The sequence below is a fragment of the Manacus candei genome, unplaced genomic scaffold, assembly GCF_025592945.1.
Source record: "Manacus candei isolate 608988 ecotype Guabito, Panama unplaced genomic scaffold, ASM2559294v1 h1tg000035l, whole genome shotgun sequence".
NCBI lineage: Eukaryota > Metazoa > Chordata > Aves > Passeriformes > Pipridae > Manacus > Manacus candei.
The window spans coordinates 1,025,225-1,053,060 of NW_026138083.1; the positions used below are offsets into that span (position 1 = coordinate 1,025,225).

General features: G+C 55.8%; 3 protein-coding genes across 4 annotated transcripts; 2 read left to right on the forward strand and 1 right to left on the reverse strand.

Annotated features, from left to right (window-relative positions):
• Positions 1 to 57: 57 nt before the first annotated feature.
• On the forward strand, positions 58 to 9,166 carry GZF1 (GDNF inducible zinc finger protein 1). Of its 2 annotated transcripts, none has more exons than XM_051793104.1 (6): positions 58 to 138; positions 1,517 to 2,859; positions 4,812 to 4,906; positions 5,423 to 5,590; positions 6,535 to 6,692; positions 7,488 to 9,166. In XM_051793104.1, exons 2-6 carry the CDS (start codon positions 1,538 to 1,540, stop codon positions 7,821 to 7,823), a joined length of 2,079 nt encoding a protein of 692 aa, XP_051649064.1. In that variant the 5' UTR covers positions 58 to 138; positions 1,517 to 1,537; the 3' UTR covers positions 7,824 to 9,166. The 2 variants fall into 2 exon arrangements, with proteins under 2 accessions (XP_051649064.1, XP_051649063.1); XM_051793103.1 differs by lacking the exon at positions 58 to 138 and adding an exon at positions 152 to 1,332.
• Positions 9,167 to 9,626: 460 nt separating this feature from the next.
• NAPB (NSF attachment protein beta) lies at positions 9,627 to 18,906 on the reverse strand. Its single transcript, XM_051793106.1, has 11 exons — positions 18,739 to 18,906; positions 16,521 to 16,600; positions 16,106 to 16,222; positions 14,741 to 14,787; positions 14,560 to 14,637; positions 13,788 to 13,843; positions 13,484 to 13,568; positions 12,773 to 12,877; positions 12,434 to 12,502; positions 12,188 to 12,238; positions 9,627 to 11,444 (listed from the first exon to the last, which is right to left on the reverse strand). Exons 1-11 carry the CDS (start codon positions 18,834 to 18,836, stop codon positions 11,340 to 11,342), a joined length of 891 nt encoding a protein of 296 aa, XP_051649066.1. The 5' UTR covers positions 18,837 to 18,906; the 3' UTR covers positions 9,627 to 11,339.
• A 667-nt stretch (positions 18,907 to 19,573) lies between these two features.
• LOC127473294 (uncharacterized) lies at positions 19,574 to 27,544 on the forward strand. Its single transcript, XM_051792718.1, has 8 exons — positions 19,574 to 19,729; positions 19,874 to 20,089; positions 20,506 to 20,689; positions 20,828 to 24,007; positions 24,531 to 24,773; positions 25,040 to 25,212; positions 25,455 to 25,572; positions 26,398 to 27,544. The coding sequence occupies exons 1-8, from the start codon at positions 19,620 to 19,622 to the stop codon at positions 26,656 to 26,658; spliced, it is 4,485 nt and encodes a 1,494-aa protein (XP_051648678.1). The 5' UTR covers positions 19,574 to 19,619; the 3' UTR covers positions 26,659 to 27,544.
• Positions 27,545 to 27,836: the final 292 nt, after the last annotated feature.

Genomic DNA, 27,836 nt, shown 5'->3' on the forward strand with positions numbered 1-27,836 from the left:
GACGTCACTTCCCATGCGCCGCGGCCGCGCTCAGGGCGGGCGGGGCCGTGGCGCGTCAGCGCTTCCGGCCGCGCCCGGGACCGAGCGGGAGCAGCGTCCGGAACGCACCGGGAACACGCCGGGAACACACCGGGAACGGTGAGTGCGGGGCTGGCACGGCGGGAGCCATGCGGGGCTGGCCCCGCCCGACTTCTTGCCCCCTCCCGTTTCTCTACCCCCCCATTCCCCGCATTCCCCTCCACGCTCCCCCCATTTTCCTCTGTCCCCCCCCATTTCCTCTCCAACCCCTCGCAAGTCCCCCCATTCTTCCCCCCAGCCCCCCGTCCTCTTCCCCTCCCTCATTTCCTCCCCTTCTTCCCCCGCCTCCACTGGGATGTGCTCCCAGGTTCCCCTGTGATCCAGGATCCTTTCCAAAAGGGATTGGAAGCAGGAGCTGAGGGAGATCTCCCTGAGCAGCAGCTCCACAACTCCATCACCTGCCCCAGGCTGGGGCAGCTCCCCGGGAATCTTCTCCCCATTCCCCTTCAGTGGCTGCTGACCGGAGCTTTTTGTCTCTTTCCAGCTGGTTTTACCTCTGGAAAAGGGACATATTCCCACAAATGGACAGTGCTCAAGTGGGAATTAGGGGCACAGTTGTGAAATACACGATGAGTAGTTAAAACTCATTTTACTGGGGTATAAAAGTGACATTTTGGTGCCATTAGTTGTTTAGGCATTTGGTGGGTCGTCCTTAAATTCCTGGGAAGGGGAAAGAAATTCCTCAGATTCCAGCAGGAACTAGAGGGTTAAACTCAGCAGGTCGCTCAGAGCCTCTTCAAATCCAGAGAAACGTGGTTTGTTCTGGGGTCAGACATTTGGGGGAAAAAAAACCCAAAAAACACCAGTTCTTTTGCAAACTTTGGAGCAGCTTCAAACATTCCCGGGAAACACGGTGTAACCTGAGCAGTGCTGGAATGGGGACACCCTGGGAAGGCTGGAAACAGGCCTTCAAAATGTGGGGGCTGGGAGCCCAGTTTGAGGGAGGAATTCTTAAGACAGTGAGCATTGTGAGGAAGTTTGATCGGGTTTGGGTTTTCAGTGTGAGAATGTGATTATCCATCGTGCCTGGTGTTGGTGAAGCACTTGGAATTCTATCTGGGAATGCTGTTAAGGCAGTGGTTTTTTAGGATCGCAGTTAATTTTGCTTAACTTTGCTTCATTTTACCTTTCTTTTATTGCCTGCTGAGGAGAGGAACCGTTCCTTAATTCCACGTGCCTTAACCAGAACATTCCCTTGATCCACCTGTGTTGCTCTGTCCCTGTTCCAGGTTCTAATAGTCCAGAGGGTCTCAGGTAAAATTACAGGTGGGATTTAAGCTAAAATTCACTCCATGGTCTGGTGGAGATCAGTCCAAGTTTGGACTCACTCCCGGAGCTCTCTCCCACCCTCACTGGAACACCCAAAGCCCCGGAAGTGGCTTTCGTCCATTGGAAACCCCCGGGAGTTCCGTTGGCTAACGCAGGGTGTCCTCAACAGCTTCTTGCAGGGGGAAGAAAGATGGAAAGCGCTCCGGTCCTGCTGGAATCCAAGTCCTCTCCCATCAACCTGCTGAACGAGATGCACCAGCTGCGCCTGCTGGGCCACCTGTGCGACGTGACGGTGAGCGTGGAGTACCAGGGCGTCCGCGCCGAGTTCGTGGCCCACAAGGCCGTGCTGGCGGCCACCAGCAAGTTCTTCAAGGAGGTCTTCCTCAACGAGAAGGCCGTGGACGGCCCCCGGAGCAACGTGTTCCTCAACGAGGTGCAGGTGGCGGATTTCGCCTCCTTCCTGGAGTTCGTCTACACGGCCAAGGTGGAGGTGGAGGAGGACAGGGTGCAGCGCATGCTGGAGATAGCCGAGAAGCTCAAGTGCCTGGACCTCTCGGAGACCTGCTTCCAGCTGAAGAAGCAGATGCTGGAGTCGGTGCTGCTGGAGCTGCAGAACTTCTCGGAGTCGCAGAACTCCGAGGAGGAAGGCGCTGCCCACCCCAATGTCCCACCTGAGTCCAAAGCCGTGGCAGAAGCCGAGCAGGAAACTCCGGGTTCCCCCATAGCCAGGCCCAGCCATGGAGCGTCCCCGGAGGCGCCGGCTGCCAAATCCAAGGAGAAGACGGACAAAAAGAAGGAAATGCTGAAGGCTCCTTACGCCAAAATCCGGAGGGCGAGCGGGAGGCTGGCCGGGAGGAAGGTGTTCGTGGAAATCCCCAAGAAGAAGTACACCAGGAGGCTGAGGGAGCAGCAGAAGAACGCGGAGGTGGCCGCTGAAGACGACAAATACCCCGAAGACGAGGAGCTGTGCGACCCGGAGGGGGAGGAGGAGCGCGGGGAGGGCGCCGCCGTCAAGCCGGAGGGCGCGGGGCGCGACGGCAGCTCCGAGGAGAACCGCCCGAAGGCCGGCGAGGACAAAAAGAAGCGGGGCAGCAACTTCAAGTGCGGCACGTGCGAGAAGGAGTTCCTGTACGAGAAGAGCTTCCTGAAGCACATCCAGCACAGCCACGGCATCGCGGCCGAGCTGGTGTTCCGGTGCGAGACGTGCGGCCAGACCTTCGCCAACCGCTGCAACCTGCGGAGCCACCAGCGGCACGTCCACAGCAGCGAGCGCCGCTTCCCCTGTGAGCTCTGCGGTAAGAAGTTCAAGAGGAAGAAGGACGTCAAGAGGCACATTCTCCAGGTTCATGAGGGTGGTGGGGAGCGCCATCAGTGCCAGCAGTGTGGAAAGGGGTTGAGCTCCAGAACCGCCCTGAGGCTCCATGAAAGGACGCACACGGGCCACAAGCCTTATGGGTGCCCGGAGTGTGAGGCTAAGTTTTCTCAGCCTTCGGCACTAAAAACCCACATGAGGTATGAACAGCCTTCCCTGGCCTCGGGAGATCCTGGGGGGACGAGCACAAACCCCCCGGAGCCTGTCCCCTGTTTCCCTTTTTCCCCCCTGCTTTGCCTCACTAGAAGGTCACAGGTCGAGTGCTGCTGCTGCTCCTGGAGCGCTTCTCCCCGGGGATGAATCAGGGCTGGAATTACTCCAGCTCACTATAGCCAAGACAATAAGAAGCATGGAAATATTTAGGAAAGGTTTGACCAGGTTTTAAATGGGAGAACACCAGATTTGGGGGCTAAGGAGGGAAAAAACTAAGCTGGGAGTAGAAACGAGTGACAGATCATGGGGCAAAAATCCTCTCCGAGGGGTTTAACCTGATTTTCTCTCTGAGGGGCTTTAGCCTGATTTTATCAGTTATTTTTATCTGTCCCAGGGTGATTTTATCAGGGTAAAAGTCATCTCTGAAGGGTTAAATCTCACTGTATCAGTTATTTTCTCTCTCAGGGAAGAGATGCTTTTGTCAGGGCAAAAATTGTCTCTGAGGGGTCGAGCCTGATTTTTATAATTTATTTTATCTGCCTCAGGGCATTTTTGCGAGGGCAAAAATAATCTCTGAGGGATTTAACCTGATTTTATCCCTTATTTTATCTGTCTCAGGGAAGAGGCATTTTTAGCAGGTCGAAAATCAACTGTGGAGGCCTTGAGCCTGATTTTATCCTTTATTTTATCTGTTTCATTGCAGAGATGTTTTTATCAGGGCAAAAATCATCTCTGATGGGCTTTATCCTGATTTTATCAGTTATTTTATGTCTCATGCCATTTTTATCAGGGCTAAAATCATCTATGAAGGCCTTGAGCCTGATTTTTACCCCTTGTCTGTTTGGTGGCAGAGACGTTTTTATGAGGGGAAAAAAATCATCTCTGAGGGATAGAACCTGATTTTGTCACTTATCTGCTTTGGGGCATTTTTATTAGGGCAAAAAAAAACCTATCTGAGGGGTTTAGCTTGATTTTATCAGTTATTTTATCTGTCTCAGGGCCTTGTTATCAGGGCAAAAAAATCATCTCTTGAGGGGTTGAGCCTGATTTTATCAGGGAAGAGAGATTTTTATCAGGCCAAAAATCATCCATGGAGGCCTTGAGCCTGATTTCTTTTTTTTTTTTTTTAATCTGTTTCACGGTACAGACATTTTTGTCAGGGTAAAAATCATCTCTGAGGGGTAGAACCTGATTTCCTCTCTGATTTTGTGAGGGGGGAAAAAATTCTCTCTGAGGGTGGGTTTGAACCTGATTTTATCAGTTATTTTATCTGTCTCAGGGCACTTTTATGAGGGGAAAACAATAATCTCTGAGGGATTTAACCAGATTTTACCATTATTTAATTTCTGTTAGGGCAGAGACTTTTTTATCAGGGAAAAAATCATCTCTGAAAGATTGAACCGGATTTTATCAGTTATTTTATCTGTCTCAGGGCATTTTTATGATGGGGGGAAAAAATCATCTTTGGGGGGCTTTAACCTGATTTTATCAGTTCTCAGAGCTTTACCTGCCCAAGGAAATGAGCTGATCCGCCTAAAGATTATTTTTGGGGCATAAGTGGAATTTCCTCTCTGTTGTGTCCCATTGCCAGGAGTCTTGCTGAACGCTGGAAACCCGGTGCTGTGTTAATTCCTTATCTTTTGGGATGTGTTTTGCCATCTGCCCTCTCCCTGCGGAGAAAACCGGCTATCCCAAAACCCTCGCTGCGCTTGCCCTCACATCCCAAAGGACGGGCACCACACCCTGGGGAGAAATTCCCTAAACTTTTCCTCTGTCTTACCTTAAAAAAACACCTTTAAAAAATTCGGGTTTACCCTAAAATTCCCAGACCTGGGCGTCGATCCAGCGACAAAACAGCCTTGAATGCCCCCCTGGCTCCAGTTGTTCCATGGAGGGAAGAGCCTCTACCTGGTGTTTGAACATTCCTTTCTCCTTTCAGAATCCACACGGGGGAAAAGCCCTTTGTCTGTGATGAGTGTGGGGCCCGGTTCACTCAGAACCACATGCTCATCTATCACAGACGCTGCCACACAGGTGAGGAGCCGTCGGGCACCGCGGGATCCGGGTCGGAGGAGGCCTGGAAGCCAGGGGGAGGAAAAAAAAGCCAGACAAACCATTCCAGGAAAGGTGGAAACCATCTGCCTTCAGAAGATGCTTTTTTGTTGTTGGTTTTTTCTAGATGTGGTTTTCCTGAGAAAGCTCAGAACACCCAATAACTCGGGATGTTCTGTGATTTTTAAGCTGAAGGAGGGTTTATTTAAATTGGGGACTGGGAAGAAGTTCCTCCCTCTGAGGGTGGTGAGGCACTGGAACAGTTTTCCCAGAGAAGCTATGGATTCCCCATTCCTAGAAGTGTTCCAGGCTAGGGAGCAACCTGGGCTAGGTGGAAGGTGCGCCTGCCCACGGCAGGATTTGGGACTGGGTGACCTTTAAAGGCCCCCTCAGATCCCGGAGGGAGGACACGCTCCATAAGATCCCTCAGTTTTGGCTGGTTTAAGAGCATTCCCAAAAGCCCTGTTGGTTTAATTCTCCTTTTCCCCCCTTTTTTAGGGGAAAGGCCTTTCATGTGTGAAACGTGTGGGAAGAGCTTTGCCTCCAAGGAATACTTGAAGCACCACAACCGGATCCACACGGGATCCAAGCCCTTCAAGTGCGAGGTTTGCTTCCGGACCTTCGCCCAGAGGAACTCCCTGTACCAGCACATCAAAGTCCACACAGGTAGGACGTGCTCCTTTTTATTTGACACTCACCATTGCAATATTCCAGCAGGGAATTTCCCCCCCGAGGCTTTTTCCCCGAGGCTCGAATTCCCACCTTGCCTGCAACGGCTTGATTCTTGGTGCCACTGCTTCTTCCTGAGGGATGGCAGTTGATGCCAAAATTGGCAGAAATGAGACTGCCCAGAGACAGTTTTGAGTCTTCAAGCAGCAAAGGTATTTATTGTGAGCAACGTTGGGGAACCAGCTCCCAAAGCAGCTCCCAAGTTCTCAGTGAAAAGCCAGGTAATTGATACAGTTTTTAGGAGTGATTACAACATTATACGTGCATATTCATTTAATTTCACAACCTAATTAACATATTCATAATAGGCAGAGCTTGAGGCAGAGCTGTCCTTTTAGGGAGTCCTCTGGTGGTCTGTCCAGTCCTTCAGCCTCAAGAGGGTCCTCTTTGTCATCAACTTTTCCTGACTACGTACTGGGAGCTTGCAAAAACCCTCCTGATTCAGCTCCCTCATCTCCCCAGATGTCCATTCTGTCTAATTCATGACTACTGAGTTGTCCTTTCTGTTCTCTTTCCATTAGTACAGAACAGAGCTCTGGAACAGGGTGCCCCTTGTCCCTTTAACATTAATGTTGCATTCCTCAGAGAGAGGGGCTGCAACATCCCCTCAGAACAGAATTCCAGCAGCTCAGAACTCTTGCTCGGTTTCACAATTCCCTGGCACACTCCCGAGGGCCGTGGAGGTGCTGTTAATAACCAGCCAGGATAATCAGTGTCCTGGTTTAGCTCCGAGCTCCTGCGCTGACCGGGGAAGGAGGAAAACAGGATTTGTCCCCGAAAGGAGAGTTTTTGGTGCATCTGGAGAGATCCCCGTGGTCGCTGGGGATTCCCAGGGCTCAGTGTCCCGCTGTACCAGCCCTCTAACCCCCTCTGTGTCCCAGGGGAGCGGCCGTACTGCTGTGACCAGTGTGGGAAGCAGTTCACGCAGCTGAACGCGCTGCAGCGGCACCACCGCATCCACACCGGGGAGAAGCCCTTCATGTGCAACGCCTGCGGCAGGACCTTCACCGACAAGTCCACGCTGCGCCGGCACACCTCGGTACGGCCTCCCGGGCTAACAGGGTCGGGGGAACAGGGTTGGGTGGGATATCATGGAATCAGATGGGTTGGAAGGGACCTCCGAGATCACCGAGTCCAACCCATGATCCAACCCCGCCGTGGTTCCCAGCCCATGGCACTGATGCCACATCCAGTCTCATCTTAAAAACCTCCAGGGATGGAGAATCCCCCAGTTCCCTGGGCAGCCCATTCCAATGGCTGAGCACCCTCTCTGGAAAGAAATTCTTTCTAATCTCCAACCTAAACCTCCCCTGGCACAGCTGAAGACCCAGCCCTCTTGTCTTGCTGATGGTTGCCTGGGAAAAGAGACCAACCCCCAGCTGGCTCCCCCCTCCTGTCAGGGAGTTGCAGAGAGTGAGGAGGTTTCCCCTGAGCCTCCTCTTCTCCAGGCTGAACAGCCCCAGCTCCCTCAGCCTCTCCTCACAGCACTTGTGCTCCAGTCCCTTCCCCAGCCTTGTTGCTCTTTTCTGGACCTGCTCCATATCAGGAAGGAATCCTTCCTTGTGAGGGTGGGGAGGCCCTGGTGCAGATTGCCCAGAGAAACTGTGGCTGCCACCTGGAAGTGTCCAAGTCCAGGTTGGAGCAGCCTGGCCTAGTGGAAGGTGTCCCTGCCATCATCTTTATCCCTGGATCTTTTTTAATGTCCCTTGCAGCCCAAACCGTTCCGTGGTTCCAAAAATAGAATTTTCTGCCAGCATCAAGTACAAGCTGGATCCAGACTTTTCCCTTGTCGTCTTGTGTCCAGCCTTCTCTTTTCCTGGTTCCTCATTTCCAGATCCACGATAAAAACACCCCCTGGAAGTCCTTCCTTGTCATCGTGGAAGGAGCATCGTCGAAGAACGACGACGGCCACAAGACGGAGCTTCCCGACGAGGAGTACGCCGTGTCCCCCAAGATCCCGGAGAAGCTGCTGTCCTTCCCTGGGAACAGCCCCTACCAGAGCCTGGCAGCTGCCCCGGGCAGCGGGAGCGCCGGCACGGACTGTAAGTCTTCCGGAGGGCCGGGATCGCAGGAAGCCCTGATGGGAACCACCCTGAGCGAGCTCGCGGTGCTCCACGCGCAGCCGGACTCTGTCCAGCCACAGCTCCACGCTCTGGTGAACATGGAATAACTCGGGGTTTGCTGCCACTCCTTGAGCTGCACCCCTCGCATAAGCCCTTTGCCTGAGGGAAGCTGGTGGGAGTGGATTTTCCTCATTCCTCTGAAAATTCGTTCCACAGCTCCATCTCCTGGAGGTTCGGCAGGGCGACACTTCAGTCGCTCCTCCGGGAGTCCCTGGGAGTCGATTCCCTGGGAGTAGAAGGGGTGGCTCGGGGACTGTGTTCAGGTGGGTTTATAAAGGTGGTGCAGGTTTGTTTTCCAGGTGATTTGATGCCACGTGGACAATCAGGAGAACCGAGGTCGTGTTTCTCCATGACATTCACTGCATTTTCCCCAGCAGAAATTCATCCAGGAGATAAGCCGGGCCAAACTGCTTTCCAGGAAACCTTGGTTTCTCTCTGCTGTCGCCAAAGATCCCAGCAGTGAGCCAGCTCACTCCTTGGGAATACGAGTGGGAGCTTTGGAGTCTCTTTCCAGGAGTTTTGAGTCTCTTAAGTAGCAAAAGGAGCAGGTGGGAGCCAAGTGCTGGTTTGTTTTTTCCACATTTCCATGAAAACTGGAGCAGTCTGGCACTTCAGTCTTCACCTTCCAGCTGCTCCAGCTCACATGGAAATGGGCACTTAGAGACCAGAACATCTCTTGGAAAAACATCTGGGAAAGGCAGCCATTCTGGAAAAGGTTCAGTTCAGAGGCTTTTCCTGATCAGCACCTGCTGCTCCATTTTATTGGAATAGGATTTGGGGTATTTTCCCTGGGTGGGGGAAGGAGCCTTTGAGAGTTGTCATCTGACTGGGATGACTCTTTTTTGGGAACAGCAGCTCGCTGCTGTGCTTTAATGCTTCAAAAACTCGGGATCAGCTTCCCAGTTGCCACCGTGTAAAAACCTGCATCTTTTTCCAGATAATTTTCCTGTTTCTTTTTGCCTGTTACCGTAGTATTCCCACAGAAACTTTCTCAGCTGGAGCTGTGAGCAGAACTTTGGGAAAGGTAAGCACAATCCAGCCTGGTGTTGAGGGCCTGTTGTCCAGCAATAAACACCCCCCCCACACACCTGTGGCACAGAGATATTTTTGATCCTAAAGGGAGGCCGGAGGTGTTGCCATGGAATTCTAATGTAGGAAAAAAAAAAAGGGATTTTTTTTTTTTTAAAAGAGAGCATTTCCAAGAGGTTATATTTGAAATATTTATTCCTGGTGAAGCTCAGTTGTCCCCGGTGACCGATGGGGAAGGGGCTGTAGATATATTTAAATCCTGAGCGTCTGGAGCTGGAGCCAGGGAAAGTTTTGTACTCCGGGAATGTATGGAAGTGAGTTACTGTTTAACTGGTCTTATTAAAGTATGGGAATATTGAGACCCTTCTGGTGACTGGATGGTCTGATGGGGGAGGGACACTTTGGGACAGGGAAATATTCAGCCTGGAGAAGAGAAGGTTCCATGGAAACCTCAGAGCAGCTTTCCAGGATCTGAAGGTGCCTACAAGGAAGCTGGAGAGGGGCTGGACTAACAGGACAAAAGGGAATGGCTTCAAACTGAAAAAGGGGACATTTTGGTTGGGTATTAGGAAGAAATTCTTCCCTGGGAGGGGGGTGAGGCCCTGGAACAGTTTCCCCCGGGAAGCTCTGCCTGCCCCTGGATCCCTGGAAGGTCAGGTTGGACAGGGATGGTGAAAAGGGGGTGGAACTGGATGGGCTTTAAGGTCCCTCCCACCCCAAACCATCCTGTGATTCCAAACAGGGATTGAAGGAAACACTACACCTGCTCCCCTCCGTCATCACACCAGGCCCCAGCCTCTTGCCTTTCCCAGAAAAACCACTTCTCCTTCTCCTTACATCCATGATTTTCACTTTATTCATGTACAGAGTCACACAAAACATGATATTCCTGCTAAGGCCATTTCATTAATAAGTTTTCCGAGTAGAGAGTGATGGAAGTGGGAGGGGGGGGTAGGGGGGGAAATACAGCGGAGTAAGTGGCGGATTGTCACCTGGAAACGGTCACAGTTCACCATGGATACACCAGAGGACATGCTGAGCCTACTCACACACAACTAACAGGTGTAGGGGGTGTGGGAACAGACCCCTCTGCTCCACCCACGTCCTACAGCCCCTGTGCTTAATACTGACAAGGGGGAGAGGGAACAGGACAAGGCCTAAAAAAAAACAACAAACCACTGGGAAAAAGTGGAGCCTCCCAGCCTGTGCTTCCCCCTAATCCTGGACACAACAAAGCCACTGCTAAGGGTGGGAGTGAATTAACTACACTGAGCTGGGAGATCACCTCCTAAACCTGGGCTTTCCCCTCCACTTGGGATTACACAACAGCCTGCAGGAAGGAAGGGAGCGGGAAGGGCAGGAACAATAATAATAATAACAATAATAACAATAATAATTTGGCATGGATCAGGTTTTTTTTTTTGGTTTTCAGAAGCACTTGGCACAGACCAAGTGCCACTTTCTAGAGTGACACCCACCGAGCCAAGCCCTGCTCTGCCCCAGTACCAAAATTCCAACCAAAGTGCAAACCCCCCCCAAAATTCTCCCTTTTTCCAGAGAAACGTGGGGCTGGGGCTGCCTGGACTCACCAAAGCAGCCCTTAATGAATGACTTCCTCACTCCTGGAACAGAAAACCGAGTGACAAATTGCACAGACTCCCATATATCCACGGAAAAAAAGAGGCAGCTCGGTCCTCTCTCGCTCCCCACGTGGTTTAAAACACACCTATAAATTCCAGCGGGAATTTTTCAACGTGTCTCCACCTTTTCCAAGCAGACTGCGCTCACCTGGCACCCACATTCCAGCAAGGCTCCCGTGGGATGTCAGGTCTCAGCCAACACCTTTGGGGGGGGCCGGAACTAACGGATTGTTCCCGGCTCACACGGAGAGAAAGGTAGAAAAATAGATTATTACTCATGGGGAAGTTATTCTGGGGATGGAGGGATGGGACACACCACAAAATAAAAGTGGGAAAATCCATCCAAGAAGAACCTTAGGCTGGACACTGAGATACAAACCAGCCCTGAACTGGGGCTCCGTGGGGGCCAACACCGATCCCGGCGCTCCTGTTCCCAAGCCTGGAATGCCTCCGGCACTAGGGCAGCGTGTTGGGGGGGCGTGGGAGTTCCCAAATCCCAAAGCCTCTCACTAGCACCGGGAAAAAAAAAAATGCTTAAAGAACCCCAAAATCCAAGTGTATCCAACAGGGGGCCACCGAGAACCGGAAAATGGGAACAACACAACGGGGTGGGAAGCGGTTACTTTGTGCTGCGCTGGCCTGGACCAAAGATGTACATGCTGGAATCAGGAGAACAGCAGGAAAACCGGGAGCGGCGGGTGCAGGCGCCGGGTGGAGCAGCACCAGAGCCGAGGAGGAAGCGGATCCCGCCTCGGATCCGCCGGAGCCGCCCGGCCCGGGAGCTAAAGGGACACGCGGGGCGCTGGGAGTGGGAAGCGACGGGATAAAAGCGAGGGGGGAGCGGGCCAGGTATCCCAGAATAGTCCTCGGCCGGGCGGGAAGAGCCCGCGGGCGTCACTTGAGGTCGCCGTCCCCTTCCCCCTGGATGGTTTTCTTGATGCGCAGCAGCATCGTGGTGAGCCACTGGTCCAGCCGAGAGATGGAGTCGAACTCCTTCACCTGGAGCGGAGGAAAACCGGGATCAGGGACACGCGGCAAGGGAGGGAGGCTGGAACGGCAGGAGTGTAACACTTCGGGCCTTCCAGGAAATAAAGAGAAGGGAAAAAGGGGAAAGAAAAGGGGGGGAAAAAGGAGATGGAACAGGGGGAATAAGGCAGGGAAAGTAAGGGGAGGAAAATAAGGGAGGAAAAATAAGGGAGGCAAAAAGGGTGGGGGGAAAAAAGGGAAGGGGGGAAATACGGTGAAAAAAAGGGGTGAGAAAAATAAGGGGGGAAAAAAGGGGGGGAAGAGAAGGGGGGAAATAAGGGGAGAGAAAAAGGGGGGAAGGGGAAAAAAGAGGAGGACAATGGGGAAAAAAAAGGAGGGGAAAGGGGAAAAAAGAGGAAAGGGAGAAAAGGGGGAAAGAGGGAAAAAAAAGGAGAAGGGGGAAAAAATGAAGAGGAGGGAAAAAAGTGGGAAGGGGGAAAAAAAGGGAAAAGGCACAGGGAAAGTCTCTCCAAGCCCACCCAGAGCACTGTAAGCCCCTGTCAAACACCAAAGGAGCTGGAGCAAACCCAGGTGGGATCTTCACTTAACTCTCCGTGAAAAACTGGGAATTCTGAAGTAGGAGGCTGGGGCCTTGCTGGAGCAGCTCCGCTCCCGGCCCCTCTCCACAGTTTCCCTGGCCTGGAACAGGGCACACACATCCCAAAAGAGAGAGGAGGAAGGAGCCACCATTCCCAAGGGAACCCATGCCCACTTACTGCCTCGGTGTAGGCCTCACTGTTCTGCTCCTCGTGGGCTTCCAGCAGTTTCTAGGAAAACACCAGGAAAAATGAGGAAAGGCTCTGTCAGTGCGTGTTCCCACTCTGGCACCTCATCCCACATATCCCATGGAAAACACCCAGGTCAGGGCCAAGCCCAGGGCACAGCGAGGCTGATGTCCTCTAAAATGTTGGGAAAAGTGAGAAAAATCATGGAAAGGTGCAAAAGCACCCTGGTGTACTCACTTTCAATAGCTTGCATTCCCGTGAATCTGTGAACGCCGGGAACATTTCTTCGTATTTCTCCAGCGCGAGCTGGAAGAGAGAAGAGAACCCTTCACACACAATTCCTGGGGATTTTTTTTTTTTTAAGGATTTGCCTTCCCATCCTCAAACTTGGGAAAGTTATCCACCAGAATTCCAACGGGACACTGTGGTGTGTAAAGATTTCGCCCGTGTGACAGCCACGCAAATCCCTGAGGAGGAGGGGTCAGGGGGTTTTGGGATGAGGGCTGTGAGCCCACTGAGCTCCTCCCAGCCAGCCCAGGGTCATGAGGGGGGATCAGGAATTCTGGGATGACCGACCTTGGCATTCAGCTCGTCCACGATGAAGTGGCAAAGGGCGGCTTTGAAGAAATATTCCTTGGCGCTGTACTTGAGCAGGGGGTTATCCATCGTGTTTGTTCCCACCTGGACAAAGAAAAAAACATGGAAAAAGGGTTGGGAAAGGAAAGCCTGGATTAAAAACAGGGCAGCCAATTAAAATTCCACCCAGAGCCACACGGCTGTGAAGGAAAACACATGGAAAAAATGCCGGTGGCTGTTGGGAATCAGGGAGGCTTTAACTCATCCCAAGGGAAGTCAGATCCCACCAGGCTGGGGGGGGATTTATCCTGGCTGAGGAGGAGAGGGGAAAACAAGTCCTGCTGCAATATAAACCCTCTGGAAGCATGAAGGCAGCACTGTGGGTATTCCCAGGTAAATATCCCACACAAAGGCAGAGCTGATAAATCTCGGGGGGGAAATTTTCTGCCGAATGGAGTCGTAGATACGATCCAAGGCGGAATTTTTACAGCCTTCTCCCAGCCTTTTGCTGGATACAACAGCAAAAACGGTGGATGTGACCCCTGGGGACACGGGGTGGGGGAACAGTTGCACCCCGATCTCAGAGGGCTTTCCCAGCCTAAACAATTCCATGGATTCCAGGCCTTGGCAACTTCGCGAGCCCAGCCCAGCGAGCCGCTTTCCCTCGGGAAGAGGTTTTGTATCCCACGGGATGGAGCGGCTGCTCCTCACCTGCTCGTAGATCTCGATGGCCTTCTGGTACTGCTCCAGCTGCGCTGCATAGGCTGCCACCTTCAGCAGACACTTGTTGGCTGAGCTGCAAATCCACATCCCAAAAATCATGCCCTGTGTCCCGGGAATACACCGGCCCATGCCCCAGCACCACCTCTACCCCTCCACGCAGAGAAAAATGGGAGCCAACAGCTGGGATTTAGAGGAATTCCCTTTGTAACAGCCCCAGTTAAAACCACCTTGGTTCTAGGATGTCCGGGATGGATCCCTGCTCCAGCCCTTCCCGCCGATCCCGAGCACTTGCCTGTTGGACTCCTCTCCTTTGTAATAATCCGCGGCCTGTTCGTAGTGAGCGATGGCCTGGGGACAGAAACACCGGGATCAATATTCCTGGATCAATCCTTCTGGGATCAGTCACTCCTGAAATGGCAGGGCTGCGCCTGGAGAGGCAGCACTGGCATTCGTGGGGATAAATGGGATGCAGCAGAGCAGAGCTGAGGAAGCAAATCATTCCCCAGAAAATAACACCTAAATCCCACTGACTTGTATCCTGCAAACTTCCAGCAGGAGATCCACAGAGGGATTCCTGCTCAGGGAGCTTGGGAATGGCAGTAAGGGAATCAGTGCTCCACTGTGGGCTGGAAGTGACAGAAACAGCTCTAAAACTGCCCCACAACACTCCCAAAGGACTTTTCTGACGGGAAACACCGTCTCAGTCACATGGATTCCCACCGGAGCGTGGATTCCCGCCGGCACCACTCGGCACAGGAGAGGCTTGGGATTGCTCCGGGCTGGGAAAACCACTGACTCCAAGCTGTGGCCGGACTGCACCTATGTGAGGAATCCCAGTGCCAGATGCTGGGAATTATTGGCAAGGAAATCACACAGTCACGGAATAGTTTGGGTCAGAAGGGATTAAAGACGAGCCACGGGCAGGGACATCTCCTGCTATCCCAGGTCGCTCCCGGAGGATTGGACATCCCTGGATGCTTCCAGGGATGGGGAATCCACAAGTTCCTCGGGGGAGGCTGTGCCAGGGCCTGCCCACTCCCCAGGGTAGGGAGTCAGATCCTCACCTTCTCGATGTCGACCAGCTCGGCCTCGTAGATCTCGGCGATGGTGATGTGGTGCTTGGCGGCGATGGTGAAGCGTCCCTAGGGCAGGGAAGGGGAGGGAAAAGGCAGGGAAGGGAGGGAAGGGGCTGTGAGGCGGGATGACCTGCGAGGCAGCCCCTCGGGGCGCCCGGGGTGCCCTTACCATGTCGGTGTAGATGTCGATGGCCGCGTTTAGGCAGTTGATGGCCTCTGCAGCGTGTGCGGAGAGACAACAGCGTCAGCCGGCCCCGCCCACGCCCCCCGATCCCGGCCGGAGCATTCCCTGCGCTCCAGCCTCTCCAAGGAACACCTACTCACCCGCCTGGAACGACACACCTCGTGTCTGCAACCCCAAACCCACAGCCCCAGCGCCCCCATCCACTCCGGAACCCGGAGAGAGAGACCCTCACCAACACCGGGGGGGTGGGACTGGGAAAACGGGAGAGATGGGGATGTAGGAAATGGGAGGGGGGGGTCCATCCCTCAGTGAGGGTGCAAGAGATGGGAAGGGGGGGGACAGGAACTGGGGAATGGTGGATACAGGAGCTGGGAAGGGGAGGCAGGAGATGGGAAGGGAGTGGCAGGAGCTGGGAAAAGCGGGGGATACAGGAGATGGGAAGGGGAGGCGGGAGATGGGGATGAGGGACAGAAAAATGGGGAAAGTGGGATACAGGAGACAGAGGAGGGGCAGGAGATGAGAAAGGGAGGGATACAGAAGCTGGGAAGAGGTGATGCAGGAGCTGGGAAGAGGGGGGATACAGGAGCTGGGAAAAGGGGGGATCCTGGAGCTGGGGAGGTCAGGAGCTAGAGGGGGGGTAGGAGATGGGGAAGGGGGTGCAGGAGATGGAGAGGGGGATACAGGAGTCGGGAGGAGTTGCAGGAATTGGGGGTCTGTAATTCCCAAGGGGAACCCTCCAATGCTGGGGTGGGCCAGCTACAAACAACCTGGATTCGAAGCATCAGTCCCTGTGGGCTGCCATTTCCTTGGGAATTCAGGGGGTTTACTGCTATAAAAGGGTTTTACCCGCCCCGGGTTTGTTCCATCGGCCCCCCAGCAGAGGAAAACAGGGATAATGCTGGTGGGGAGGTGAGGGGTTTGCTTCCACACCCTGAGCTAGGGAAAGGGGGATCGGAGCCAAATAGCACAGCCCTGCTCTTTGCAACCAGGTTTAAGGAATCCCAGATCCTTTATTCTCATCCCATCAGAGGTCAGGAGCGGGGAAAGCCCCGGGGACAAGACAGGGATCCCAATGGGATCCAGCCCAGCGACCTGCCTGAAGCATTCCAAGAAGCCACTACTTCCCTCAAGACAAGCCAAACCAGGATGGAAACTGCCAAGGGGCAGCACTTCCCAGCCAACACGGCATCCCAAATCCCAGCAAAGCTCTGGCACAGCCAAGAGGAGACGCCAGGACCCGCCTGCATCATCCCAAAGCCTCTTCCAGAGAAGCAGGAGTGCTCTTCCACTGCCACTGAGCGCATTGTTGGGAACAATCCCGGATTCCGCTCCCGGATTCCGCTCCCTTACCTTGCGGATCCGCTTTTTTGTAGGCGTTCCCGGCATCCACGAAGCTGGTGGCCGAGTCGTGCTTGCTCTGGAGCTGCATGTGGAGCTTGGCTGCCTGGCAGAAGGCGTTTCCTGCCGCTGGGAGAGAAGGGACAGGGATCCTGTGAACCCCTGGAATGAGCGGGATCACGCCTCTTCCAGGACCCGGGGTGGGGGGGGGTTGGGAATGTGGGCTTCCCAGCAGGATTACCAGCTTAAAATTCATTGAAGATCCTTCAGGATGCCCACCCTCCCAGTATTTAAATAGGAAGAATTGCAGGGGCGTAGAGCCCATTCCCCACAGGAACAGCCTGGGATAACTCACAGGAAGGCGTTCGGGCCCTCGCGGCTCATCCCGGGATGAGGGAACCCCCCCACACGCAGGGATTGGACTCACCACTCCAGTTTTTGGCGATCTTGAACATGTTGGCAGCCCTGGTGTACATCTCACAGGCCTCCTCCACACGGGTGTTGCCCCTGGAATTCAGTGGGAATATCCCTTGAGGGACAGGGACAGGAAGGAACTCCGGCCCCGGAGTGGAAATCAGGATCGGGAGATTTGGCCCCTCTGGGCTCAGTGAGGCCGATCTCCCCCTTCATGTTAAAATGTGTTGCTGGGAGGGGAATCCTGGATTTGGGGTCTCTCCCCAAATTCCAAGATGCCAGAACAGAGGAGGTCGATGTTTCTGTTAAGGAAATGCAGATTTTGTCCCGGAATCCCGGAGAAGAGGAGGCTCATGGGGGACCTTCTGACAACTCCCTGACAGGAGGGTGGAGCCAGGTGGGAGGCTCTGCTCCCAGGGAACAATCCCAGAATCCTTAAGGTGGGAAAATCCCCCTGAGAACACCAAGTCCAACATCCCAAAGCCCCCAAACCCCCGTCCCCAAGTGCCAAATCCACCCGGCTCTTAAATCCCTTCACGCCCCAGCTCACAACGTGGATTATTTCCTTTTTTTCCATCCCTTGGGAATCCTGGCCTTTTTTTTTCCCCTCCCTCCCTCCCTCCCTCCCTCTGGCAGCCGACCACGGTTCGTTTCGAAGCACAGGCGGGATTTTTGGATCATTCCTTGCCCTTGAAAGCTGCCTCTGGAATGAGCCAAAGCCCAGGGAGGCGGTGCCAGGTAACGCTACACCGGCAAGGCCTCCAAAACCGAGCCTTTTTAATCCCCCAAAAAATAAAAATAAAGGAACAAAAACACTTATGCAAAGGGAATGGGGCAATTCCAGGAAGAGCCGGGGTGCGGAGAAGGTGTTTGCCTGGACACTGGGAGGCCTGGACACGGCGCTTCCCGGGAAAAGATGCCAAGAGCCGAGTCACCCCCCGCCACCTTTCCCTCCTCTTTTAATTTTTTCCTGCGTCTATTTTTAGCCACGAAAATTAAAAATTCTCCCTCTCGAAATCTCTGCCGGTTCGCTCCAAGGATTTTCAGGAATTTGCCGCCCGGATTATGCCCCCGGAGCGGGCCCTGCCTGATTAATCTGCCGGGAGGCCGGGCCGGAATTTCTATTTAAAACTTGTGGTTTCAGGGGCTGCGGCAGCTGATTTTTCCAGGCCCACGGATAGAAACGGTCCAGGCCTTCATGGAGCATCGCTCCAGGAATGCTCTTTCCTTAAAATCCCAGATGGAGGTGGCCAAACCCACCACCCTGCTGCCAGGAATAGCGCCGGGAGCAGGGAAAAGGCGGCTCTGCCATTTTCTCCGGCCGCAGCAGCCGGAGCAGAGGCGGTGCCACCCGGGATTTTGGGAGAGCCCGGCCTCGCCGGGGTGAATCCCGGTGACGTGGTGGCCGGGAGATGATTCCCCCCCGGGATAAAGCCGGGATGAGCACGGAGCCGGATGCAGGGATGAGGGTCAGGAGCTGCAGAGGCCAAGAGCGCTTGGCACATCCCTGTGTCCATGGGCAGGAGGGGCTGCTCCGGGGGGGATTGGAGAGGGATGGGGGAGCTGCTGGATCAGCCCTGCTCCGTGAGACCCTCACCCACACCGGGGGGGAGGGATTGGGAAAACGGGAGAGATGGGGATGTAGGAAATGGGAGGGGGGGTGTCCATCCCTCAGCGAGGGTGCAAGAGATGGGAAGGGGGGGCAGGAACTGGGGAATGGTGGATACAGAAGCTGGGAACGGGAGGCAGGAGATGGGAAAGGCGGGGGATACAGGAGATGGGAATGGGAGGTGGGAGATGGGGACGAGGGACAGAAAAATGGGGAAAGTGGGATACAGGAGAGGCGGAGGGGCAGGAGATGGGAAAGGGAGGAATACAGAAGCTGGGAAGAGGGGGGATACAGGAGCTGGGAAGAGGTGATGCAGGAGCTGGGAAAAAGGGGGATCAAGGAGCTGGTGAGGTCAGGAGCTAGAGTGGGGGCAGGAGATGGGGAAGGGGGCGCAGGAGATGGAGAGGGAGATACAGGAGTTGGGGGGATCGCAGGAGTTGGGGGTCTGCAATAATCGGGAGAAGGACGGATGCAGGAATTGCGGGGGGGAGATGCAGGAGCCGGGAGAGAGGGGGATGCAGGAGCCGGGAGAGGGGGGGGGGATGCAGGAGCCGGGAGAGAGGGGATGCAGAGGCCGGGAGAAGGGGGGATGCAGGAGCCGGGGCTCCCCCGCCGCGCTCACCCGAAGAGCCCCCTGAGGAAGGAGTGCGAGCCCTTCACCCGCTTCTCGGCCTCGGCCATGAGCTGCACGGCCTCCCGCTCCTTCCCCGCGCTATCCATCGCTCCCGATGCTCTTCCTCCTCCTCCTCCTCCTCCTCCTCCTCCTCCGCGGCACCCGGAGCGCGACGGGCGCGTGCGCGGGGCGGGGCGCGCGCAGGATGCGGGATCCGGGATGCGGGATGGATCCCGGATGGATCCCGGATGGATGCCCGGCTGCGCCCCGCACACGTGGGAGAGACCGGCTCGTCCCGGGGGTGTGTGTGCATGTGTGAAAGCTGGGACCCCTTTAGTCGTTCCCAAAGGTGGATTCCTTCGGGAGCTTCCAGTGCTGAATTCCCAGGGAAGGGGAGCGGGATCCAGCGCTGTTGGATCTGGGTCAGCTCGATCCTGGAGGTGTTTTCCTGCAGCTCCGATGCTGCTTTTATTTGTACCACTCTCCAGGTTTCCAGGGAATTAGCTCTCCCGTAACGCAGGACAGCCGAAGCTCAGGCTCCACGGAGGGGGGGCTCCGCTTTCCTGGGAATATCCCGCCCCGAGGAAAAAGGCAGGAGAAGGGGCAGAAAACGGGCCTCGCTCGCACCTGTGTCCTGCCCCCGTTGCCTGAGCACAGGGGGCTGATCAGCAACGTCCCTACACGGGGGAAACCGGGACATTCCTGCCCGATCCTTCCCTGGGATGATGAATCCCATACCCCTGAGCAGCCACTAGGGACTACAACTCCCGGCGTGCCCCGCGCCCGCGCGCCGCGATGACGTCACCACGCGCTGCCGCCGTCTCCATGGCGACGCTGCCGCGTCCCGGTGGCCGCTCCCACGGGAACGTCCCGGCCCGGGAACACGGGGAATGGCCCTGGGGATGGAAGACCCTGCGATCCCCCCGTCCCCGCTGCCCCGGGAACACCCTGTGATCCCCCGGGAAAGGGAATCCCGGCGGCAGTGTCCCAGGAAATGCAGGTGACTCTTTTACGGTTGGGAGAAACTAAACCAGGAGCCTTTCCCAAACCGGGAGCTGCCATCCACATCCAAGCTTGCTGGCAAAACCGGTAGCTATTCCACACCGGCTCCCAGATAATCCCGGGTTTTGTTTCCCTTTTCCAGGCGGGACAACATGGAGCCTTTTCCTCTCTCCGAGCTTGGGCTCCCAGCAGAAAACAAAGCTATCCAGGGAATCCTCTGCCCCATGGCTGTGGAGCTCTGCCACCTCCTCCTGGCCCTGGAACGGGAAGATGGGATTTGTGAGGTCTTTCCCAACTTAGGGGAGAAGGCGGAAAAACTGGCCAAAGCCCTGGAAGAACTCGCTGCTGTGGCAGGAAGGTGAGCTGGATGGGAGGCTCAGGGGGATGGGAGTCTCCCAGATGGGTTTGGGGGCTGGGAAGAGATGGAAAAGCTGGTAAGGAGCCTGCATCCTCGGGGAGAGGTAGGATCAGGAATGGGGAATAGAACTGGGAAGGAAAAGCAGGGATATGTGCTTGGAAGGGACACGGCAAAGCAACACCTCAGCAAACCACGCTTAAGATAAACACATCCCAAAGGAACATACTGTGGATTTAAGGAATGCTTTGGCAAATCCAGAGCCCAAACCCACAGATCCTGGCAGACAACACCCACCTTCCAGAGGCAGATTCCACGGATCCCAGCCAGCCCTGGGGTGGGGAATGGTTGAGATAACACTTCCCATCCGTGCTGCTTCCCGGCCCGCCGGAGTGCTGAGCCCAACCCTCCCATTCCAGGCTGGCCCGGGAATCCAGCGAGGAGGGGACCACGGAGGAGATGTGTCCCATGGCCAAATCCCTGGAGCAGGCCGGGAAGGATGTGCTCCTGGCAGCGCTCCGGCTCCAGGAGCACCCGGAGAGCCCTCAGCTCCGGGAGCACCTGGCAGTGGCCACCAGGAGAGTCCTCATGGAGACAGCAAAGGTGAGCGGGAAGGTGGGAAGGGATGCGAGCTGGGGAAGCTCCAGCAGATCTGTGGAGCAAACCGCACCTTCTCCCCGCTTCAGGATGAAACAGGGATGGGAATTCCTGACTGGATTTTGTGCCTCGTTCCCTGGTTAGGTCCTTCAGCTGGAAGAGGCCGCAGGGATGAGGCGGATCACCCGGGCAGCTGGCCGGCTCCTGGAGTGCCTGTGTGTGCTGCGGGATGCCCGGGACACGCCGGGGCTCCTGGCAGCATTCCAGGCCTTCTCCGAGGCCGTGCTCCTGCTGAGCCGCCTGACAGCCAAGCGCCTCCAGGAACTCGGGGATGGTCCCGCACGGAAGAGCTTGGCCCACACCCTGCAGCTCCTCCACCGGTGTGTCCCCCTGCTCCACGGAGCCCTCAGGCATTCCAGGGATCCCCGAGCCGACCTCTCCGGAGACGACGCTTTCCAGCTGACAGAGGGGACCATCAGGGAGCTCCTCTCCCTGCTCACGGAGCCCCGGGACAGGAGCGGGGTCTTCTCCCAGCAGGTGAACATGCTGCTGGATCTCCTCTCCCACCCGGACAGGCTGCGCCTCTCCGAGGGCGGGCTCAGCTCCCACCTGGAAGCGGTCATTCTCCATGGAATGCTGCTGGCAGACTCATCCAGGCTGGATCTGCAGCTGGAGCTGGTGGAACGCTGCTGGGTCCTGCTACAGCTGAGGAAGAGCATGAGGCGGTTGGAAGGATGTCCAGGACAGGGTCAGGGAGAGCATGGATTGGAGCAGGAATGTCACAGCATGAGGGAGGAGCTGGAAAACCTGGACCGGACCGTGCTCAGGGCCACTCTGTGCCAAATCCTTGAGGGATTCTTTGAGGAGAAGGAGCCCCTGAGGCAGTTAGTTGAAGGTGCCCTTGCTCTTGCTGGTTCAGGGTGTTTTCCAGCAGGACCGGGAGGAATTCTAAGGAAGCTCCAGCCCCTCACCGCTGCCCTCTTCGCTCAGGCCCAGCAGATGCTCCGAGCGGCCGAGCTGGTTCTGGCCCGGTGCACCAAATCCCAAACTGCCAGGGAAATCCGGGAGTGGGTGGAGCACCTGCGGAGCCTCCTGGGCAGCCTCCCTTCCCTGCTCCTGGAAAAGAGTGGGAACACTGCAGAGCAGCTCCAGGCCCTGTGCCACGCCTGGGCTGGAGCCACCGGCAGCCTCCTGCGCTGCTTCGAGGAGACGGTTGGCACACAGGAATTCCTGGAGCTGTCTGTCCTGGAGATGGCCAAGCACAGGGAATGGTGTGAGGCGGCGCTGGAACACCGGGATCCCAAGGGATTCTCCTGGCACGCCGCTCGCCTCACCAGCTGGGCACGCTGGGTGGTTGGAGCTACTACCCGGCACGTGGACAGGGCCACAGATCCCATCTTCAGGAATGGCCTGCTGGTGTGGGTGGAGCAACTGGCCAATTCCATCCTGGAGCTAAGGGCAGTGACAGCCCACTGCCTCCAATCCCAGGATGCCTTTTCCCAGGCAGCCAGCTGCCTAATGGATGCTGCTCTCCGTGTCCAAGCCGGGCTGGATGGGTCCAACCACCCGGATATCCTCAGCCCGCTCCGGGAGCGAGTGCGGAGCACCGAGGTGGCAAAGGGGCTGGAGCTCAGCCCGTCCCACACTGGGATACAAACCAGTATGGATGAGGCCACATTCCACGGTGACATCCCAAGTCCTCCATCTTCGCCAGCAGGCACCTTCCACCCGGATGTTCCGTGGGAAGGGGGTGCACACCCTGCCATCACGGCTCTCCTGGCAGCATCCCGAGCCCGGGACACGGCCGCTGTCGGTGCCGCTGGCTCTGCCTTGCTGGAGCTCTCTGAGGGCTGTGTGGATGCAGCACGGGAAGCACTGCCCGTGGCCGAGCCCCCCCAGCTCCTGATGCTGGGACAGCACCGGGACATCACGGCACTGACCCCCAGGATTATCAGCCTGGCCATGGAAACGGCCCACAGCCAGCTCCGTGCGCCAGGCAGGCTGATCCACATGGCACTCAGGCTCTCGGGAAAGATCCGGGACACCCAGCAGTGCCTGGCAGCCGTGGCAGGCTCTTGGAATAGTCTGTCCCAGCAAGTGCTTGGGTTTATCTCGTCAGGTGACTTTCCAAAAGGGAAGCAGGCTTTGGATGAGGCCATGCTGGCTTTAGCAGGAGCAGTGCAGTTGGCAGGAGACATTGCAAGCACAGCCTGTAGTAAGGAAAACCCCATTCCCTCCCAAGCTTGGGATAGCTTTTTGCAGGTCCAAGCCAAGTTTTCCCATGCTCAGCTGAACACCAAAGTGTTCCTGGGGAAGGCAGAATCCTTCAGGGGCTCCTGTGGGATGGAAAAGGCCATGCTGGAGCTGCACGGTGTCCGGTGGGCCGTAGGCATGTGTGTCCTGCTGCATGCCATGGATCGCTTAGTGGGAAGGGATGTGCTGTTCCTGAGGGAGCTGAGCAGGGCTGTGAGGAACAAGGTTGGCTCACGGAGCCTCCTGGCTGCCGTGGCCGAGAATTCCCTGAGGCTGCAGGAGGCCGCCCGGCTCTCTTACCTGTCCTGTCCCAGAGACTGTGGTGCCAGGGAAATCCTGGCGCTCCGGGGGGAGATCCAGGTGCTCATGGAAGCACTGCTGGATGTCTCCAACACCCTCCTGGTCTCCCCACTGCCTTCAGCCAGCCTGTCCATCCGCTTCGAGCTCCTGTGGAGAGACGTGGCCCTCAGGGCCAGGGCGTTACTGCTCCGCCTGGAGAGGGCCAACACGGAGCAGCTGCACATCATCCAGGACGTGGTTGGAGCAGCCCTGCCCGGCCTCTCCCACGAGGAGAGGGACAGGAGCAAGGAGGCCTTTGAGGAGAAGGCGAGTCGGCTCATGGCTGATGTCCAGTGGGTCAGGAACACCCTCCGGGACGCTCTGGAGGCTGGAGGTGAACTGCCACCGCAGGACAACCCGCTCTCCACGGCGGAGCACCTCCTGCTCCTCACGGCCCACGCCGTGGGCAGCGCCCGACGGAGCCTCCGGAGCCACCGGGACATGGGGGATGCCCACCTGGACACCTGGGATCCCCAGGACACAGGGGATGCTCACCTGGACAGTGTGGTGTTGTACTGGTCAGCCCAGGCCCGCTACCTCCTCACACAGCTCCGGGCCACCCATGGCATCAGCACAGACATCCTGCGGCGCATCACGGAACGCCTGCAGCGGGACCAGGCATTCCCAGGACAATCCCAGCTCTGCCCAGCCCCACAGCCCACTGAGGCAGCGGGAAGTCGCCCGCTCGGGAGCAGAGCAGGGAGTGGAGCTCCACAGGAAGCAGGTGAAATGGTACAGTAGCTCTTTTCCCTATCAGCTTTTCCTGCAGGGTGATGGTCTATCACTCCTGGTGCTCCCAGCATGGAGTGGGAATGTGAGGGATGCTGGCAGGGCCTCTGGAGGTCAGCACTCTGACCCTGGGCAGCTCAGGTTGCTGGCAGCCCTGGAGTCCCGATATCCGATCGGCATCAGCAAACCCATCCTAAACTCTGGCACTCCAGAGGGGCAAGGGCTGTACCACTCTCCCTCACTTTCCCACAGGCTCCCTCTGGGAATACCAGCAACTCCACTCCCACAGCAAACACTGCTGGGTGTTGGGAGCTGGGAAAGGCTTTGGCACATGACCCAGGTCCCTCAGGAGAACTGTTTCAACTGTGCTCTGAACTGTGCACTGTCAGCTCACGTGACAGCTGCTCCCATTTGGAGCTGGCTCCAGGGGCTTTGGATCTGGGAAGAAGGGCTGGTGGGGAGTTGGAACAGACGCAGCAGGGCCCCCACCTCTCCCACCAACTTTACTCACCAAAATCTGTTTCAGAACCAGGCAGGTGGAGGAGGCCGCTCGGCATCGCTGTGTCCACACACTCCGGACCTGGAATCTGTTCCATTATTGTCTGGACAGCAGCGGGATGGCCCTTCCAGCACCTCCCCTGCAAAGCACAAGAGAGGAAACTGTGACACACAGCAGGGCAGCCCCAGCAAGGTGTCCCAGGTCATCCAGGACATGGCAATGAGGATGCTCCACATGGCTCAGTTCCTGAGGAAGAAGGGCCCCATCGCGGTACGCAGCATTCCACCCCTCCACTTTTCCCTCAGGATCACAAAGCACATCCCAAATCCTTGTGTCACCCCATTCTCGGGAGAGAGGCACCAGCTCTACTTATGCAAAATACTCAAAATGCCTTCCTCTTGGTTAGATGTGAGCTTGGCATCCCATCCTTTCCTCGTTCCAGGATGCATCTGGGCCTCATGTATCCTTCCCTGTCCTGCAGGAAAAGCTTTTTCCTCCTTCCCTCCCCAGTCCCATTGATTTTTATCCCGTTTTAGAGCAAGGAGCAGTTTGTTGCCTGTGCCAGGCAAATCGCTTCCGACGGGCAGGTGGTTGTCAGATTTGGGCACATCCTTGCCAAGCAGTGCCCGGACCAGAGATGCTCCACGGAGCTGCTCCGCGCCTCCGAGCACACCCACACCCTCAGCAGCCAGCTCAGCATCGTGGCCAGGTGAGCTGCCAGGCCCAGGGATCACCTCTCCCAAGGTCATCCCAAGACCCTGGAGAAGGAATGTGCGTGGTGGCCCCCGGAGGTCCTTGTGGGCGGTGGGAGTTCGGACACCATTCGGAGGGTTCCCTCTCCTGCCCGGGTTTCCCCGCTCGGATGGCACAGGGGACGAGCCGGGTTTGGAGTAATGACACTGTGGGATGCCCGATGCCCTTCCAGTAAAACCCTCTGGAATGTCTTTTCAGGGTGAAAGCAGTGACTGGGGAGAGCAAGGCCTCCTCGGAGCTGCTCCTGAGCAACGCGCAGAACCTGGTGCGAGCGGTGCGGCACCTCCTGGGCGCGGCCGAGGCGGCCTCTGTCAAAGTGAGTGAGCCTCGGGATCAGCCACGGGATCAGGGAATGTTTGGGGGCAGGGGGAAGGGTTGCTCCAAGCCCCGGGTGCTGTGGGACTCCAGCTGGAGCAAACATTCCTCCTGGGATGTTTTTATTCCGTGCCTTTCTGTCTCGTTTCCAAAGCCCACCTTACACCTTCCCAGGTATTGTTCCTGGAGTCACCTTTAGCTGGAAATAGTCCCTGCCAATCCCCTTTATTCCCAAAAGCCAAGCTCCCACAAGCTTTCCATGCAGCTGCCATCAACAGCCAACTGATCCAACTGGAAACAGTCTGTGGGAGCAGATTTTACCTGAAAACACTTGGAAAACAAGTGCAACCACCACCAGCCTCTCCTGAGGCAGCATTTCTAGCTGAGTCCCATCCTCCTCTACAATCCTACAACATTTTCTGGGATCAGCCTGTCTTTTTGAAGGAGACAGTTTTTTAAAATCCCATTCCCTGTATAATCAGCCCCAAGGGTGACAAAGCTCCTCCTGTGTTAATTAATTGCCCAAACTTAAAACTTCCTATATTTGTCCATTTTTCACTTCGCTGATTCCAGCCTGGATTAATCAATTAATTAATCTTGACTGTCTAGATTCCAAAGTCCTTTTTGACCTGGAAATCTCCCTTTGGAAATTTCCCTGCTTCTCAAGAAACTGCACTCCTTTTCTCTCCCTGTAAGCACCTTTTTGATCATTTTTAAGCATTGTGAGCATTAAGAGGTAGAAATCCCACATGGATCAGCTCACATCCAGACTTTCCTGTCATTTAGGATGTACAGAGATATTTAAAGCAATTATTTTGTCCAACAGGGTTTGGGACAACCCTCATCTGACCCTGAAGCGGAAGAAGTTGCTGCTTTTTGCCTGCAGTGGAAGAAAAACCTGTTGTGGCACAGAGCCAAGGAGGCTTTAAATTCCAACAGGGATGAGTTAGGGCTCCGCAAGACTCGGGAAGCAAAGGCGGAGCCCACCCTGATGGCTGGGGTGCAAGAACCACCCCCTCAGACCAGGAATATCCCAAAGCATCCCAGTCCCAGGAAAGGACACACAGCTATGGACAGACACCTGTAAAACCAGGGAGGGGCTTCTCATCCTGATGGCATTGGAGTATTTGCAAGATGAAGGATTCGTGTTGGAGCGTTTCCATTGTGGCAGGAAAATCTTGGAAGAGGCTCCGTGGGGAGGCCAGGAATGTTCTGGTGAGTGTTTTACCCACAGGGCAGCAAACACCAGGTGGTGACACAGGCTGGACAGGGCTTGGAGCAACCTGCTCCAGTGGGAGGTGTCCCTGCCCATGGCAGGGGTGGGATGGGATGAGTTTAAGGTCCCTTCCCACCCAAACCATTCCAGGATTTTATGATCCAGAGTTGCTCAGTCTTTCTGCACTGCAGAGAGCAGACAAGGTCACAGATCACATATCCAGGGATACAGCAGTGGGTACGGTTTTATTGTGTCCCTGATCCTGCAGATTTCCTCCCAAAATCCCCCTCAGCCCCAGGATTTTCTCCTACCAAGTAAAACCTTCAGTCCTGACCATCACCCACCTCAGAGCTTCCAGAGGATCCCAGACTGGTGACACTGGCTGCTCCTGTATCTCTGGCTCTCCACATTCATCCTTCACAGCCTCAGGGGATGGAGCTGCAGGTGTCCCATGGAAACGCTGATCCGTGCCGGAATACCGTGCAGGAGGGCTGGAAACAAGCCTTCCCTGTGGAATTCACAATCCAACACCACAGCAGATCACAACTGGCTGGATGCACAGCCCATTCCAACCCCACCTTGGTGTCCCCACCTGCCTCTCTATCATGTTCCCCGTAGCAGGAATTCTGTTACCTGTGCAGTCACAAGGAATCTCCTCCGTGTTCCAAGGGAGAGCAGCAGGCACACCGGAGATTCTGGGAAGCAATCTGCAACGGATAAAGCAGGGAGCAGGGGTGGATGGAGGAGCAGAGCAGCCCCAGAGGTGCTGGGAGGGTCCATGGGGACCTGTGGGGTTGGGGGAGAGGAAGGAAGGAGTGAGTTACAGAGTTACCCAGGCTGTGAGGACTCGCTGGCCTTTGTATCCACATCCCATTTCCACACCATTTTTCCCTGCTGGCTTGGTTTTTTTGAGGAAAACCTTGACCAGCCACGCTTGTCACTACATGAAGATGTAATTACGCAGAACTAATGGATCACTCCAAAATAACAACCAGGTTCCCTGTCCCTTACCCAGTTTTCCTATTCAGAAGACCATAAAATTAATGGAA

Coding starts and splice junctions, on each gene's coding strand:
- GZF1 (XM_051793104.1), top strand. CDS start 1,538: ATGGAAAGCGCTCCGGTCCTGCTGGAATCCAAGTCCTCTCCCATCAAC. Junction 2,860..4,811: donor GCACTAAAAACCCACATGAG/GTATGAACAGCC, acceptor TTCTCCTTTCAG/AATCCACACGGGGGAAAAGC. Junction 6,693..7,487: donor CGCTGCGCCGGCACACCTCG/GTACGGCCTCCC, acceptor CCTCATTTCCAG/ATCCACGATAAAAACACCCC.
- LOC127473294 (XM_051792718.1), top strand. CDS start 19,620: ATGGCCCTGGGGATGGAAGACCCTGCGATCCCCCCGTCCCCGCTGCCC. Junction 19,730..19,873: donor CAGTGTCCCAGGAAATGCAG/GTGACTCTTTTA, acceptor TCCCTTTTCCAG/GCGGGACAACATGGAGCCTT. Junction 25,213..25,454: donor CAGCTCAGCATCGTGGCCAG/GTGAGCTGCCAG, acceptor ATGTCTTTTCAG/GGTGAAAGCAGTGACTGGGG.
- NAPB (XM_051793106.1), bottom strand. CDS start 18,836: ATGGATAGCGCGGGGAAGGAGCGGGAGGCCGTGCAGCTCATGGCCGAG. Junction 12,878..13,483: donor CCATCGAGATCTACGAGCAG/GTGAGGAGCAGC, acceptor TTCTTTGTCCAG/GTGGGAACAAACACGATGGA. Junction 12,503..12,772: donor TGGACGAGCTGAATGCCAAG/GTCGGTCATCCC, acceptor TCTCTCTTCCAG/CTCGCGCTGGAGAAATACGA.